The following is a 16,473-nucleotide window of genomic DNA, read 5'->3' as shown; positions in this document are numbered from 1 at the left end:
CTTTCAAGATATCAAACTCTCACGAAGAAGCGTAAGCCATGTGACTTACAATTTGAAGCAGTAGTTTAAAAACACCATGAAAGTATAATTTCAAATATTTGCCAGAAAATGCGCTAAAATGAAAATGTGAATTTTGGGGAAAATAACACTGTATAGTAAAAAATAAAAAATAACAAAAGAAACTCCAATTTTTTAAAAAAATAACAAAATATCAAGGTCCCTACTGATTAGGCATAAACAAGAATATCAATTGTAGGCTAATTTATTGCATTAGTAACAGTGAGTCCTAACCTAATTTTCGGCATAATCACCACCATTGTTCTGGCATTTGTCGTAGCATGCACTAAATTTTGTATACCCTTGTTATGTGTGTCTGACAGCAAGCAAAGACTGGAACTATCTCTACCGCAGTGTAGCTGTCAAATCCTTGCCCTGCCAGAAACCTCTTTAGTTAAACAAAGAGATGAAAGTCAGTACATTCATGGCCAGAGCTGTACAGGGAGTGGTCCAAGATCTCACCTGAAGTGATGCAAAAGGCCCGTGTGTACTCAGCTGTATGGGGTTGTGCACATTTAATTGACCTTCCGTGAATTGTCTGCACCATCGTCTGACCATACTATCACTCACGACATCCGGTCCTCACACCTCACACGGTTGCTGGTGGCTCTGTGCCAACTTCCGAGCGTGCAATGTAGGCTGCATCGCAGTCGGTGGGAGACTGTATGAGAGATGCAATCTTTAACCTAGAACTGTCCTAAAACGGCTGCATTGCAACTGTACCAGATTACATCGACATGCCACTTCTTTCTGTCGCTCTCCAACCACTAGTTCTGCGTATAGGCACCATTGGAGCTTTTTTCAGAATGCCCCTCGTATATGAACTTTCAGAAGCTTTTATTATTAGAGTGTTCCTGTTTTAATGTGTGGTTAGCTAAATTAGGTACCTATACAATGCAATTCTATAAATTCCTTGCGTTAATTTCTAATAGCTACATACCCTTTTCGTCAGCATTAATGGTATGGTATAACTGCATGTTGTCAGTTTCACAGTACTTCACTTGGATATATACTGTACTGTAGCAGAAATCCCATTGATAATGTAAGGAAATATGACACTTTATTTTGTTCGATTCAATTGTTTCACTTATATGCAAGAGTTGAGTTGTTTGCTTTACAGAGAATAGAGAAGTAGCTTTATACATTGAAAAATAAGTCCGCACTCATGGTTCTTGCAAGCAGAGGGTTCCAAACCTCAGTGGAAATATCAACATATAATACCGAGAATGGATAAGGAGACTGATAAATTACAAATTGTATTTCTTAATCAATCACTCCTCACTCTTATCTCATTTAGTCGTAACTTTAAAAATAATCAATTATTTTATTTCAAACTTACTGCGTATGACAAAATTCCATAATCCTTCCCTAACTTGTGAATTGTAATAATTTTCCAAATTCATTATTTTGCAGTTTGAATTCAAATCATAGAGAAATTAAGTCAATTTCATAGAAGATAATATTGGAACTTAACTAAACCATACGTGGATCTGTGTGAGTTTATTATTTCTATTTGCAAAAACATCAATGTAGTTTAGTTTGTAATTGTCAGGGAAAAATGTAAATTTTGTCCTGGAAAACCTGGAAAAGTCAGGGAATTTCATTTCAGCTTTTTTGTAGCCACCCTGGGATCGGGAAGGGAGAAAACCCCCAAAAATTGTCACTTCACCCAAAAAAATGTCCTCGCACTTGGGCACAAAACGACACCTACGCACAACATTCATGGACGAAAAGCTAGAACGCAGTGAAAAATTAGCACCGATTCTTGCAGCTGCTTGAAATTCTATTTTTAGACAATGCAGGGTAACCCCTGTCGCAACTTGTGGGCACTTGTGCTAAAAAAAACAAAGGTTTCCTTCAGCGCGCTTCGAAATTCCATTCTCACAATGCAGATTCAGCAACCAGTCTCCCCCCTCCCCCACCCCCTCACGGAAAACTTTCATTTTGACATCGGATACTGATAAATAAGCTTCCTTCGAAAGCAGTTCACAGGCAGGAGTGAAAAAGTATTGCTTTAGAACAACAAAATTGGTGTTCCTTTGTTGGCAAAAATTTGACCTTTAAAAGAGACTCAAAAGAAGTCCCTTTCCCCACCTTTCTTCCTCCATTTTCATGAAGACAAAAAAAATGCAAAAAAACATTTCTGTTAAATACATGTGTTAGGAACAATATAAAAAAAAATAGAAATTCTAGCCAAAAATAGAAAAGTTATAACGTAAAAACTACGACCTTGACACAGCGTCTCGATCGAGATGCTTGGGACAGTGAGGCTTACATTTGGGTATCTCGTTCGAGATGCTTGGGCGGCAAAAGGTTAAAGAAACTATCGCTATATATAAGAAGGGACATTCAGAATTCCACATTGGAAGATCAAAATTTTGTGCACTACGACCTAAGTGGGTGGTTTCACACCCACCTACAGATGTCTGTTTGTGTGTGTATTGTGCCAATTTTGAACATGCGTGGTAACTTTGAAGAACTTGAAGGCGTGGCATATGACACCTTGGTTGGACGTGTGAAGTCGTTAGTTGTCTGTGATGTAGAGCGAGAGACCTGTTTGTTTCAGGAATATGGTGACTGCCCTGGAAAGGGAGGACTTGCCTTACAGACACTTGGTCTGGAAAACATTGCAGATGACTGTTCGGAAGTTACTTATGCAACATGGGAGGAAAATAAACTCATTAAGAAAACTGTTGCCATTGATACCTTCATTGACGAACTTGGGAAATGGACAGTGAAGGCAGTAACACATCAACATCTGAAGAAATTGCAACAACAACACATTGCAGAAGTGAAGGGACGTGTAGAGGCTGAAAACTATGTTTAGTGCTTCACTGTGATTATGCTGAGAACTGGTCTGTGATTCTGCCACAAGAAGTACAAGGGTATCACTGGAGTAATGACCAAGTTTCAATTTTTACAGGAGTCGCATATTTTCAAAACAATACCACAAGTGTTGCAGTTATAAGTGATGACAGAGGACATGACTTAGTACATGCATTGTTGGCATTATGCAAAATTCAACAACAGCTGCAATCACAGGCAGAAAAGATCATCATTATTTCTGATGGTGCCCCTAGTCACTTCAAAAATCGTTATCAACTGTTTGAATTGACTAAGTCGCTTGTGCCAATGGAGTGGGTATACAGTGCTACTGGTCATGGGTAGGGGCCTTGCGATGGTGTAGGAGGCCTGCTGAAGCACCACACTACAAAACTTAATCTTTCCAGCCCAAGTACAGCTGCAATTCAGAATGCCGAGGATTTTACCAAGAGTGGTGAAGTCATACACATCAGCAGCCCTCATTCTGTTGCCCCAAGAAAGTTGAAGAATTACGCCAGCAGAAAATACAGAGCATTCCCTAACATTCGCTATGAAACTCGGCGGCTAGCGGCCCGGCATCAGCACTTGTCTTTCCCGGTGAACGGTTCTGCGACAGTCGCTAGAGTCTGTTATTAAAATTACAGTTTTCATATTGTGTACTAACCTTGACTACAGAAGGTGTTGAAAATGATGTCCCTCTGCTGCAACACATTCCCAGCATCTCCGAAGGAAATTGGCATTTACACGTGCAAGTTCGTCTACTGTAATTCTCCCGATTTCTCATACAATACTCTTTTAACTCACGGATGGTGTGCGGATTGTCTTTGTATACTTTATTTTTTAGATTTCCCCATTTTTCTTTCCACTTTTATTCAGAACTGACCCTGTTACTCTAAACTTTTTTACGAGGTTTAATATAGTGGTCCTATGTGGAACGGGAACGCCAGGAAATTTCGTTGCAAAACGTCGTCGCACTCGACAAGATAAATCCTTTGTTGTAATGTAAACTTTTGTGGTGCCATATTAAGCCACAATCTTCAACACACGGACATGACACAAAACAACTTCCGAGGGAGGCTTATACTGGCGTCAGTCTGCAACGTCAACAGAAAGGGAAAGAGAGCGAAAAAAACAAGACTGTAGTGTGCAACTGTCGCGGACCCCATTCACCGGGAAAGACAATCGCTGACGCTGGGCTGCTTGCTACCGAGTCTCGTAGCGAATGTCAGGGAATGCTCTGTAGAAGAATGGTGCAATCAAACTACCCCTGTGAAAGGAATTCAGAAGACACAGTGATCGGCGAACCTATATTGCACGAACTTTAAAGAGCAAGAAAGAAGAAATTTCATTTGTCCAACCAATATCTCAGAAATGGCAGGAGAATATTCAGAGTCACAACCTACAAAGAGAGATGTTTGTGGCCTGTGTGTATGACTCTGACTGGTGGATTGCAGAGGTTAAAGATATCAGTTGTGAGTTAAATTAAATCGTTGTGTATGTTATACTACTACATGGACCGGCTGCTGGATATAGATTTCTAGCTGGAAGACAGTAACACAACCACCAGTGCTCACTTCCAATTTGCGATGTTTTAAATATTGAGGGTGCCCCAGTTCCTATTGGTTCAACAGGAAGGCATCACTCAATATCAAAGGAAGATACTGATGCAGTTGAACATTTTTTTAGTTCATTGAATTGCTAATTTCAGTTCTAAGGAGAGTGCACAGAAGTGGTATGCTTTGGAACCTGTAATATGTTTTGGAACTTGCACATATACAGCGTGTCCACGCTAGAGGGATCGAGAAATAAATGCTCGCCATTTAAAACCAGATAAGGAAATTGCTGTATTTTTCATATGACAGGAAAGGGAAACTCTCCCGAGATTGTGCAACACTGTTTGCAGACAGCTACACGGTCGCGCATGCGCGTCAATAGCTTTTGTCTCGAAAGGAAGCCAGGCGCCATTCAGTAGTCGATCGCGCAGTGGAAAACATGTGGACACCGCAACAGAAAGTTCAGTGCGTGTTATGGCTAGCAGAAGAGAAATCTGTTACTCGGGTTCTACGCCGTGTTCGTCGTACGTGGAATGTGGATCCACCTGGTCATAAAGCGATTCTCTAATGGGACAGAACACTCCCCAAATGCTAGAGAACACTTGGCGGTAAGTTGAATACCGTTTAGATGTGTGCAGAGCCACCAAAGGTGCACATATCGAGTTGCATTGAACATCATCTGAAACTCGGTGAGTTTTGTATCAAGTAAAAGTAAAAGTTTATGTTACCAATACATTCTGTTCACTAGAAATTATCACTTATTTCTCGATCCCTCTAGCGTGGACACCCTGTATTTTGGAAGCTTTAATATGTTTTGAAAGCTGTGTCTGTTACTTATCTTTATGAAGAATTAAAATGCCATGTCAAATAAGACTAGTTTTTGATTTCATGAGACCAATATATGAGAATGTGGTAATGGAAACTGGTTTAATGTATGGCAAAATTTTCAATTGTTCATAAAACCTGTTAAACTCAAAAGTGGAAGTTCTTCTTTTCAGGAAGTGTAGTACTGTATGGTACTGATAAACAGTAAAAAATAAAAATTTTTGGGATTGGCATTTTTGGAAGAAAAAAATGATTTTTCAAAAACAATTTTAGACGGCTACAGCAAGAGAACTTGGACACATATTTCCAAACGGAGGTTATCATTTTAATCAGAAAATTATTCTCTTTCAAATAAAAAAACATCAACAAAATATCTTGAACCGTTCCAGAAATAGGGCATTTTAATATTTTGCCGAAAATCGCACCTGAGAAATGACACCCGAGGTGCCATCTTTGGCGGCCTGTATCTCTGGCCAGGAATTTTTTTGGATGAAACAAAAAAATATGGGTTTCTTACTTTGTCCTGAATTTTAACATATGTTTAATTCAATAACATCTGAGATTATGAAGGTAAGATTTTTTCTTTGCCTGCCTGAATTGATATGGACTATTCCTAAACCAAATTGAAAGGGTTTGTGTTGAGGGAATTAGGTGGGCAACATGTTGAAATGTGGTTCAAATCAGTGTTGTACTTTGACCCTAACACGCTGTTTGATTATGTTCACAATAAATGTTGTGAACAACTTTTTAGGTTTTGTTTACATTGCGAAACCCACAGACTATGATCAGTAGAGTCTTTTGGTTATCTGCGAAACAAATCTCTGGCACCTGGACGTATTTCATTTGTGGGGCTTGTGTTGAATCACTCATATGTTCATGTGTTCATATGTTGTCTCTCTCACATGTTTGTGATTGCCCCTTCATCCATTTCCACTTATAACCATTCGTCCCCATCGTCACAATTAGCCAAAATGGAAGAAATGTGACATTAAATATACTAAATCAAATGTGTTGCCTGTGAAAAATGGATAACCATTCGTCCCCATCGTCACAATTAGCCAAAATGGAAGAAATGTGACATTAAATATACTAAATCAAATGTGTTGCCTGTGAAAAATGGTGTTTTGTTATTACCATCATTTTTAGTTGAAACCACACACTCAAATACATTTCAAATGCTCCACAATGTACCAGCCAGAAATACCAGAAAAATATCCTTTTTCAAAGTTAAATCATCAATAACGAATCAGCCTTACCACTATTATTGGTATTATTTTATAATATTTACCTAATTTGTCATTGAGTTTACTGGTACAAAAGTATTTACTTTACATATTAACTTAATTATATTTATATTTTTTGTAGCATATTGAGGAACTGTTGGGCATGGAAGCAGTTTGGGAAGACCTGTGTAGCTTGCCTGCAGATCCACCAACAAAGCGTGATATATGTGTGCGATGCAAGTAAGTTAAACTTGTGTAATGATGTGTAGGTTACAGTGAATATATAGTACAGTGCAGCACTTAACTACTTTTTATCTTGTATATAAGGGCACATTGTGAAAGTCATACTGAAATGAATAAATTGAACGAAAATAACTAGCCTTGTGAAAGTAATGAAACCAGTTACTAGGTTTCAAGTGTCAGTTGCAGTGTTTTTATTTGTAGAAGTTTCCACATGGGGCCCAGTGGAAAACATACCGCCGCCTGAATGCTGTTTTGTCGTATCTCCACTTTTCGTCTGGGGTGACCTGATAATATCATGTTTCTTAAAGGCTAATGCGTCACGTTCTGAAGCAATGTATGTTTGTCAAGTGGTGTGAATTATCAACATTAATAAAATGTTTACACAAATCTTGTAGTGTATTCCAAATCCAAATACATTGAACTTTAATCAGCTCTCCTATAATGTCAGTGTAAATGGACATACAACAACATAGTATTCAGCCGGCAGTGTCATTTTGGCAGGAATATTCTCTTTTGGGATCATTCATTCTCATTTTAATCTCATTTTAAGAAAAGTTAAGGCACACTCATTTCAAGCATGTTACTTCATATCCCTCTCTCTTCATATTAGATTGCATTTTCAGAACTAATGCAGTTGATGCCATCATAAAATTATGACGGTAGGTGTCATAAGCGTTCCTCACAAGTTGATATATGTGGTTTAACCTGGTTGATAACATAGAAGTCTAATGGGTACTGTAATTGCCCATAGATGGCAGTAGGATACAGATCAGCCGACAGAGCTGATATTTGATTCAAAGGACTCTCAATAGATGTCCTCAGTGCACCCTGAATTTAAATTTGTCAAATTAATGTTTTGTTTATTAATTTAATTATGATTGAGATCTTAATACAAAGAGTGATATTGTTTACGAATAACATATCACCAAGTTGAAATGCAGACTTATTTTGTAGTGATTATTACAAACTTGCATAAAGAAAAAAGATCCATGAAGCCGGAATAAAGGTACCGTTCAACAGGAACTGATTCCAAAGAACGGATCGTGGAACCCGTTGGCCTAGTAAAAAACGAAGGGGCTTGGACGAATGGAATCGGATGCAAGAACTGGTGATAGGAGGAACGGATCAGGGACTCGGTCCGAGAGGAGACATGTGGATGGTGGTTGAAACGCAATGGGCGGAAAAAGAATCATTGGAAATTGCGCTGAAGGAAAACTATAAGTGAATCCATATGGTTGGACATGTTTCCAAAAGGTTGCGATTTACGAATCTCAACAAGTTTCGAGATAAAAGTGAGTGTGGAAAAGGATATTATAAGTTGAATTCTGTGGTGACATATCCGGCCGGAGGACTGGTGACGTGTAAGTACACATCTCTTTGAATACCTGCGCAGTAATCAGGTGAGTGTACCAGGAACACGAAATATTCAATAATTAATCTACTATATTCATATGCTAGCATTCGTGTGTTCGATAATGGCCATTATGCGCGAGTTGTGCTTCCGTTAGACTGGGCGGGAAAATTTGCGCGTCGCGTAGCCATCTTGGTAAAAATGTTGTAAAGGAACTCGAATGATGGCTAAAGGGTACTGAATGTGTAAATTTGAATCTGATTCATCTTTGAATCAATTTAGGCAACAATATTCCAGCATGTATGGATCATAGTTATTAGGTTATACATTTGCTTACTTAGAAAAACATTGGTGGAAAAAGAGTATCAATTTTCGTATTTACCAGTAGCTGTATGCAGTGCAACTAGCTTGCTGGAAAAAGCCTTTTATGTTCTAAGTAGAATGTTAAACGGGGACTGTATTATGTTCCGTTAATCTAAAAATATACATGTGCAAGCATATATCCTTAAGGACAAATTTTTGAGAAAAGGTACAAATTCATAAAATACTGAATTGTATCATAATTCCTTATATTGTAAATTTACTTATTTTCGTGTTGCCTGCATAAAGGAAAAACAGTATTGCATATAATCTTGAGTATGGATTTGTCATTATTATTCGTTGTAACATATCACTCCATATCTGATAGTTCCGGAATCGCAGGCACGCAATTGTAGTACGTGGCCTACTTCAAAGATAAACAGGGTCAGTTATTAGGTTGTAATTGACATTGCTATAAATGCTTGTTGTTAAATAAACATCTATTATCGACTCGTGATTTTGCGATTTAAACCTTATGATTTTCTTAGAGTGTAAATTGTGTACATATTTCTGTGTTTAATGCTGATGTTCCTTTTCAGTGGGGGAGTGTGCGTTTCGCTCTGGTCAATAAGGGTTATTTCTATGCTTGGGGGAATGGTTTAGTGGGATAGGATAGCTGAAACAATAGGTTAGGGCATATTCAGGTTGTATGATGGCAGCCTGGGTGCGTTGGGGGAATGTGGTATAGAAAGGGGGGGGGGGGCGATTCTGTTGAGGAGTAGATGTATATGAGGAAATTGACTGTTTGAAAAGGATGGGCATTGTTAACTTCGTTTCACTGTAGTCCAATTGACATCGCTACTAGTGCTACCGATTGCAGTTCTAGGGTTTTCTGTGAAATTTTGGTCCTATTGCAACAGATATCGAGAATCTGATTTTCAGTTCCTCGAATTCATAGAATTTGAATCTTATTTGAGCTTCAAATTCCCAGGGGCATTTCTTAAGATCTCGAAACCCAATTTGAACTTGCGCTTCATAAGATTACGAGGACTCAATGGCAGGGTGACTGCAGTGGTCGGATTTGCTCGCGCGTTAAACAAATTAATTTTGTTTCTAATTCTAATTAATTTCCTTCAAAAAAAAAAAAAAAAAAAAAATGGGTACGGAAAATGAGCCAGTGACTTTGGACACCTTACTTTCCTTCATTAAGGAAAGCACTCAGGCGTCCAAAGAGAGCACGGAGTTGCTCAAGCAGGAACTTAAGGAAAGCACTCAGGCGTCCAAAGAGAGCACGGAGTTGCTCAAGCAGGAACTTAAGGAAAGCACTCAGGCGTCCAAAGAGAGCACGGAGTTGCTCAAGCAGGAACTTAAGGAAAGCACTCAGGCGTCCAAAGAGAGCACGGAGTTGCTCAAGCAGGAACTTAAGGAAAGCACTCAGGCGTCCAAAGAGAGCACGGAGTTGCTCAAGCAGGAACTTAAAGAAAGCACTCAGGCGTCCAAAGAGAGCACGGAGTTGCTGAAGCGGGAACTTAAGGAAAGTAGTCAGAATCTAAAGTCTGAATTAACTGAGCACTCCAGTAGGTTGGTAGGTGACCTTAGGGCTGACCTCAATGATACAAACAAATGTATCTTAAATATGCAGCAAAACCTGGTTAGGAATTGCGAGGGCCTCAAAGAACTTACGCTTACGTTATCACAATATAGGATTGAATGCATAAGCAGGGCAGAGGGGCTGGATAAGAAATGTGAGGATCTTGCTAGTAGGTTGGATGTGGAAGTACAGGGTGTGCAAAAGTCCTTGGGCCAGATGGAAATTCATAATGAAAATCGTTTCAAATCCTTGGAAGGGCAAATAGTAGAAAGGGTGTTGGATAAGTTGGGAGGTAAGGATATAGAGAAGAGGCAAATTCCAAAAGGTCTTCAATTAGCAAAATCGGTTAGTGATAGTGAGGTGGGAGTAGTAAAGAAGGAAGTTTCTTCGCCCTCTCAGCAGTTGAAACATATTTCTTCTCAGGATCAAGCTAATGAAGCTCTGGTTGTTAACACCGTGCCTGCAGAAGTTATGGTGACACTGAGGTCCCTTGAGGACTCGATGGGTAGAGTTAGTAAGGTTTTGGATAGCTGGGGTCGAGAAGGTACATGTAAAGTAGACCGTTTGCAAGTTAATCTAGGTAAACCAGTTAAGAGTAAAGATGTTGGTCACTTGGTCTCTGGGGACACTGGGGTGGGTCGTAAGGATAAGGCCACCTCTACGGATAATTCTGACGCTGCAGATAGTCGGACAATCATAGAATCAAAACAGTTTGTTTGCAACTGTGTTTCTAGTGCAGAGTCTTCTACGGAAACTGAAAGACCTGGGAAGGGACTGACTGCGTTGAAAGGGAAAAGTTATCTAAAGACCAGACATAGAAGGGTTAAACCGTGTAGGTCTTTAGAAAGGGTTGAAGCTCTGAAGGGTGCTGGTCTGGGAAACGGGGAACAATCTGATCTTAAGGGGAATCAGGGCTTGGCTCATACGAAGTTGTTCAGTATAAAACCTCAAGATTTGTTGAAGTTCCCAAAGTTTAATGGTCTGATTACAAATGTAACACCCACTGAATTCCTCGAAAAAGTGGAGGAACTTCTAGAGTTGTATGGTATCGATCAGGTTCAATACATTAAATATGTGCCAAAACTCTTGACGGAGAGTGCGAAGATCTGGTTTTCCGAAAGAAAGGCTCGGTTGGTCTCATATGATTTGTTCAAATCAGAATTCATCAATCATTATGAAAGCTCAAGGTGGCGTAGCACCTGCCTGGCAAAAGTATTAAATTCACCTTATCAAAAAACCTCTGAGGAAAGCGTGTTACAGTTCTTCTCTAAGAACTTTAAGTTGCTTCGCACCATCCAACCCAAAGCAGAAGAATCGCATATTGTAGCTCAGCTGGGTATTCTCTTACCATACAAATTAAGAGAACATTTGGTGATGCAGGACATTTCGTCTTTCGCTGAGGCAACTCACGCAATAGAAAATTTTGAGTCGCTGAAAGAGGCAGTTGTCAAGCGAGACCTAGCTTCTCCTCTGCGGGGTAAGAGTTTCAAGGCAGGGATTAACAAAGTTATGGTTGCTTCGCAGGATTCAGAAATCCAGGACAAGTCGTGCATTCCCACATTGACAACTCCCTCTATGAATGGTGGGAAGGGCACTCGTTCGAGTCCTAAGTCCAAACGGCGATGGCATAATAACAGATTTTGTAGAGGATTCTTCGTCGGGAAACGGAGATCGACTCGCATCGAAGGAGGTGATGTGAGCTCGCTTGGGAATAATCCTCCTGGTAAAGGGATCGCCTCAGTAGTACAGCAAGGTCAAAGGGATGTAGCTAAGATGTCAAATACTTGTGAACCATTATTGGAAGGAAAACAGTTGATCGGCGATAGCATGTTGCTTAGGCTTGCTCAGAAGTTTTGTAACGGTCAACTCAATGTTGATGAGCAAGGTAATCGGGGTATAGGACTGTCGGTGAGTGGGCAAACCACAGAGCAGCTGAACAGTAGATTAAGATCGTGTTCAAAGTTGACCGATTCGGTAATTCTCATGATTGGCACGAATGACATCCTTAACTTCCAATCTGAAGAAGTTGTTAAGCGTAACATGTTAGAAACGTTGGAACTGTTATCGCACAGAACAAAAGAAATTATTTGGTTGACCCTACCTCCCTTAGCACGCATTATGCGTAATGAAAATTCATATGTTTGGAGGAAATGGAAAGGGATCAATGAGTTTATAGTTTCACTTCACAATGATAGAAATGTCAAAGTGCATGACATCTCTTCGCTGTTCTTCAGCAGTCAGGGCGATATACGAGTAAATTTGTTTGAAGAGTTCATAGGTAATCCTTCACGGGGAAAAATGGATCGTGTGCACTGGAATAGGGAAGGTATGGCGTGTGTGCTCAATTTTCTTAGGGGTAAAGGAGTCTTAGGAAAATCGCAGCCAAGGGTTACTCAACCAAATTCGCAGATTGTGGTTGAGGCCGAGGTTCATGCGGTTGATGAACCGTCCATGCAACGACCTAATTCGGAAAACCGAAGGGAAGCTCTGACCTATGGGCGGGGGGTGAGAGTAAGGTAGAACATCCTGCCATTATGTATGTAAATATTAATGATATCGGGGAAGGAACTGATTTTGATGATTCGAAGAATTTATTTGTACCTGTAAATATTGATTCTAAACGGTGCGCTTCTGCTTTGATTCAAATTGCTATTTTAGGTAAACCATTTGTTGCCCTCTGCGACAGTGGCGCCGAGGCGAGCCTATTGGGAATGAGCGTCTGGAAATCCATCTCATCATTAATCTCTAGGCCAAGGTTGGAACCTGCTTCCGGCATAAAATTGATTGATTATTCCGGCTCAAAAGCAAAATCAGTAGAGGGAATTGCGAAGGTAATGATCAATTTGGGGGGCTATGATTACTATGTGCGTTTTATCGTAGTGAAAAATTTAAATATTCCTGTGTTATTAGGATTAGATGTCATATATGGGATTCACGGGGAACTCAATTTTGACGAGGAGGCCTTTTTCTATAGAACACCCAATGGTAGGGCTCTTTTAAAGTTTACTCCTCTTAAAGAAGTCGACACTCTGGAATCGGAAGTGCCAATATCCAACGTATCTTTGAATTCACCCGGATTAGAAAATCAACCCTTAGATTGGATAGACAAATTAAAAGGTTTTCTAAATCTAGATGGGGATTTAAATTCAAGGTTTTTGGGGATGCTAACCTCGTTTGAACAGACCTTTTCGGATAAGCCAGGGTTGTGTAAAGAATATGTCCATCGCATGGAACTTGACACAAAGGTCCCGATCGTTGCAAAGAACTACCCTATTCCCTATGCATACAGAGACAAGGTGAGGGAACAATTAAATCGAATGCTGGAATGGGGGGTGATAGAACTATCAGACTCAGAATACCGTTCGCCGTTGTTAGTTGTCCCGAAATCTAATGGGGAAATTCGCCTGTGCGTAGATCTAAAGAAAGTCAACCAGCATGTTAAACCGATGCAACTGACTCCAATGAAAATTGATGATCTATTGACTTCTTTTTTAGACTGTAAATTTTTTACTTCACTTGACTTGGGAAATGCCTACTGGCAGGTACCTTTGCATGTGGACAGTCGCAGGTACACTGCTTTTGCATTCGAGGGTATTTTGTATCAATTCAGGCGGGTGGTGTTTGGCTCGGTGAACGGCACAGCGGTATTTGTTGACGTGATGAACAGAGTTCTCGGTTCGTTCTTGGATTTTGTGGTTGTATATGTGGATGATATAATAATCAAGTCTAAGGACTTCGAGTCGCATCTAAAGCACGTAGCTTTGGTGTTGGAAAGGCTAAGCTGTGCAGGTTTCACATTGAAGTTGGAAAAATGCAAATTCGCGGTTAAAGAGTTTAAATTTCTGGGACATATCGTCTCCACGCAGGGTATCACCAAGGATCCAGCTTACGTGGACTCAATAGTCAACTTACGTAAACCAGAAAATTTGAAACAACTACAAAAAATTCTAGGCAGTTTCAATTGGTTGGCTAAATATATACACAATTATGCCATCATTGCGAATCCTTTATATGAATTGTTGAAATTGAAGACAAAATGGCGTTGGTCCATGGAAGCTGATGAGGCGTTTAAGCGACTAAAGTCCCTGGTAGTCCAAGAGGTGACACTGAATTTTCCGAATTTTGAAGCAACGTTTTATATTCAAACGGATGCATCTCTTGTGGGAATAGGGGGTTATTGTTTTCAAATCGTAGAGGGAAACATGAGACCTTTAGGATTTGTTAGTAGACTGCTCAGATCATATGAAAAGTCTTACACCTCGACTGAAATTGAGGTTTTAGCTATCCTGTTTACTATAGGGAAATTTTCCACCTTTCTCAAAGGTAGACGGTTTGTAGTCGTGTCTGACCACAAATCCCTTACGTGGCTAGAGTCGGCCCATTCTTGGAATGCTCGACTTACTAGATGGTTCATCCAAATGCAACAATATTCTTTTGTGGTACAGTATTGTAAAGGAGCTGACAATGTTTTGGCTGATACACTGAGCAGGAATTTTCCCGATGTATTGGATGAACAATTTTTAGTTAATATTTCAGCTGTCTCACCCTTGGTTAAGGAAATTGTCACTAGGGAAGAATTGATTTTGTTTCAGAGTCAGGATACTAATTTGAAACAAATCATAGATCATTTAAGGGGCACGATGGTGAACGTCAATCCTCGATCTAGAACTTGGAACCAAATGTATAGTTTGTATAACGATGTATTGTATATTAAAGATTTCCATACAGATTCTCGCTGTAGGATCTGCATTCCTGACAAGTTAATTGAAAAAGTGTTGAGTGCATGTCATGATGATTTGGGACATTTCGGTGTCGCGAAAACCCTATCTCAAGTTTACCAAGTGTTTTATTGGAAAGGGATGCAGACGGATGTAAAGTCTTACGTAAAAAATTGCGAGCTCTGTCAGCGCACCAAACCAAATAAACATCCGGCAAAATTCGTCGCAAAATCTCACGTCATGAACAAACCTGGGCAATTACTGTTCATTGACCTCCAAGGTCCGTTCACGTTGGGTCCGAAGCGGGAAAGGTTCCTATTTACGGTTTTAGATGCTGCATCCAGGTATATGGTTGCCTATCCCATTGTTAATAGTAATGCCAAGACGATAGTAAATAAGTTGACTCAGATTTATTTTGTGCACTTAGGTGTCCCGAAACAGATAGTTTCTGATAACGGACCGCAATTCAAGTCAAAAATTTTTGAAGAGGCAATGAAAACATGGGGTATTCAACTGGTGTATACTCCGGTATACCATCCTAGCTCAAACCTGGTCGAGCGCTATCACTCAGAGTTAAATCGATTGATGAGGGTGCTGTGTTGTTCTAATCATAACAAATGGCCGGAACACATAGCACAGGCGTTATACCTCTTAAACGGTTCCATTGCGACTCAGACGGGATACTCTCCTTTGGAGCTTAGGTTAAATATGTCAAGAAGACTGACGGATATTCCGCTTAGGGACGGGGAAAATAACGTCACGTGGAATGGCAAGCTGGTGATGTCAAATCTCAACAGTTTTAGTAAAAGGCAAGAAAGATTAAAAAGGCTCAATGCCGAAAAGATGGTTAATCCTGCCGTCGAAGTGGGTAATTTGGTCTTCATTAAAAACCAAAACCCAGGGGGTCTGAAAGATAAAATAATAAAAAAGTACTGTCAACTGTTTGTAGGACCTTATCTGTGCGTTGAGAACAACGGGAATTCGACGTTGTCGTTAGTTGATTGTTTATCAGGAGAAAGATTAAATAATCAGTCAATCGAAAACTGCAAATTGTGGTTATGTTCCCGCGACAAATGGTTGTTTTGGGTCAAAAGGGTGCAGGAGTTGAATTTGGACGGGGTGAACGAGTTGTTGCCGATACTCATCGGTTCCTGTGAGCAACCAAATGCCAGGGCAGGGGTTAAGGATGTTCACGAAAGTCTTTGAAATTTGGCAGGATAAATCTTTTGTAGGTCAAGTGATATCATACCTGCGGGGGGCATGATAGCCAAGTTGGTGTGGTTTCGCGGCGGACTGCAGTTTTGGGATTTAATTCTGTTGTTTTTCCTCAGCCTTACAAATTTGGTTAGTTGGATCATTTTGGCTCCTAGTTTGCCTCTGTTCAGACTTGCTGTACTGACTTGATCAGGAAAGTGATTTAATGAGCCAAACATCAGGGATTCTGTGGTCGTAAAGTCCAAGTGAAATCTTGCTTGCGGCGGGCTTTGGAGCCAAGTGGGCAAGGTTTTGCGGCGGGACAGCGTGCAGATGGGGGGTCATTGACTCATTTATTACCTGGTGTTATGTGCAAGCATGTGTTGACCAGAGCGAAATGGGCATTCACTTTCTGAAGAATTCATTCAGTAATCACGCTGTAAATACCAATACATTGTTAATAGTTTAAATAATTCTTTGGGACTTATGTGTATCAAGAGAGTATATGTCTTATGCTATATCTATGTATGTTGGAGTGTAACGTTTAGATGTAAATTGTTTATAATATGGAATTGTTTGTACGGGGTTCGGCCTT

The 16,473-nt window shown here is 40.0% G+C and overlaps 1 protein-coding gene across 2 annotated transcripts in view; it reads left to right on the top strand.

Moving 5' to 3' along the window:
• Positions 1 to 16,473, top strand: part of Dtwd2 (DTW domain containing 2) — a 64,339-nt gene that overhangs the window by 7,063 nt on the left and 40,803 nt on the right. For both annotated transcript variants that reach the window (XM_083118505.1, XM_083118506.1), the window contains exon 2: positions 6,624 to 6,721. In XM_083118505.1, coding sequence (XP_082974631.1) covers positions 6,645 to 6,721 — 77 coding nt within the window. In that variant the 5' untranslated portion in view covers positions 6,624 to 6,644. The remainder of the gene's footprint in view (positions 1 to 6,623; positions 6,722 to 16,473) is intronic.

Source organism: Lepisma saccharinum, chromosome 3, assembly GCF_977018435.1.
Source record: "Lepisma saccharinum chromosome 3, izLepSacc3.1, whole genome shotgun sequence".
Taxonomy (NCBI): Eukaryota; Metazoa; Arthropoda; class Insecta; order Zygentoma; family Lepismatidae; genus Lepisma; species Lepisma saccharinum.
This window is presented reverse-complemented; position numbering and strand designations above follow the sequence as displayed.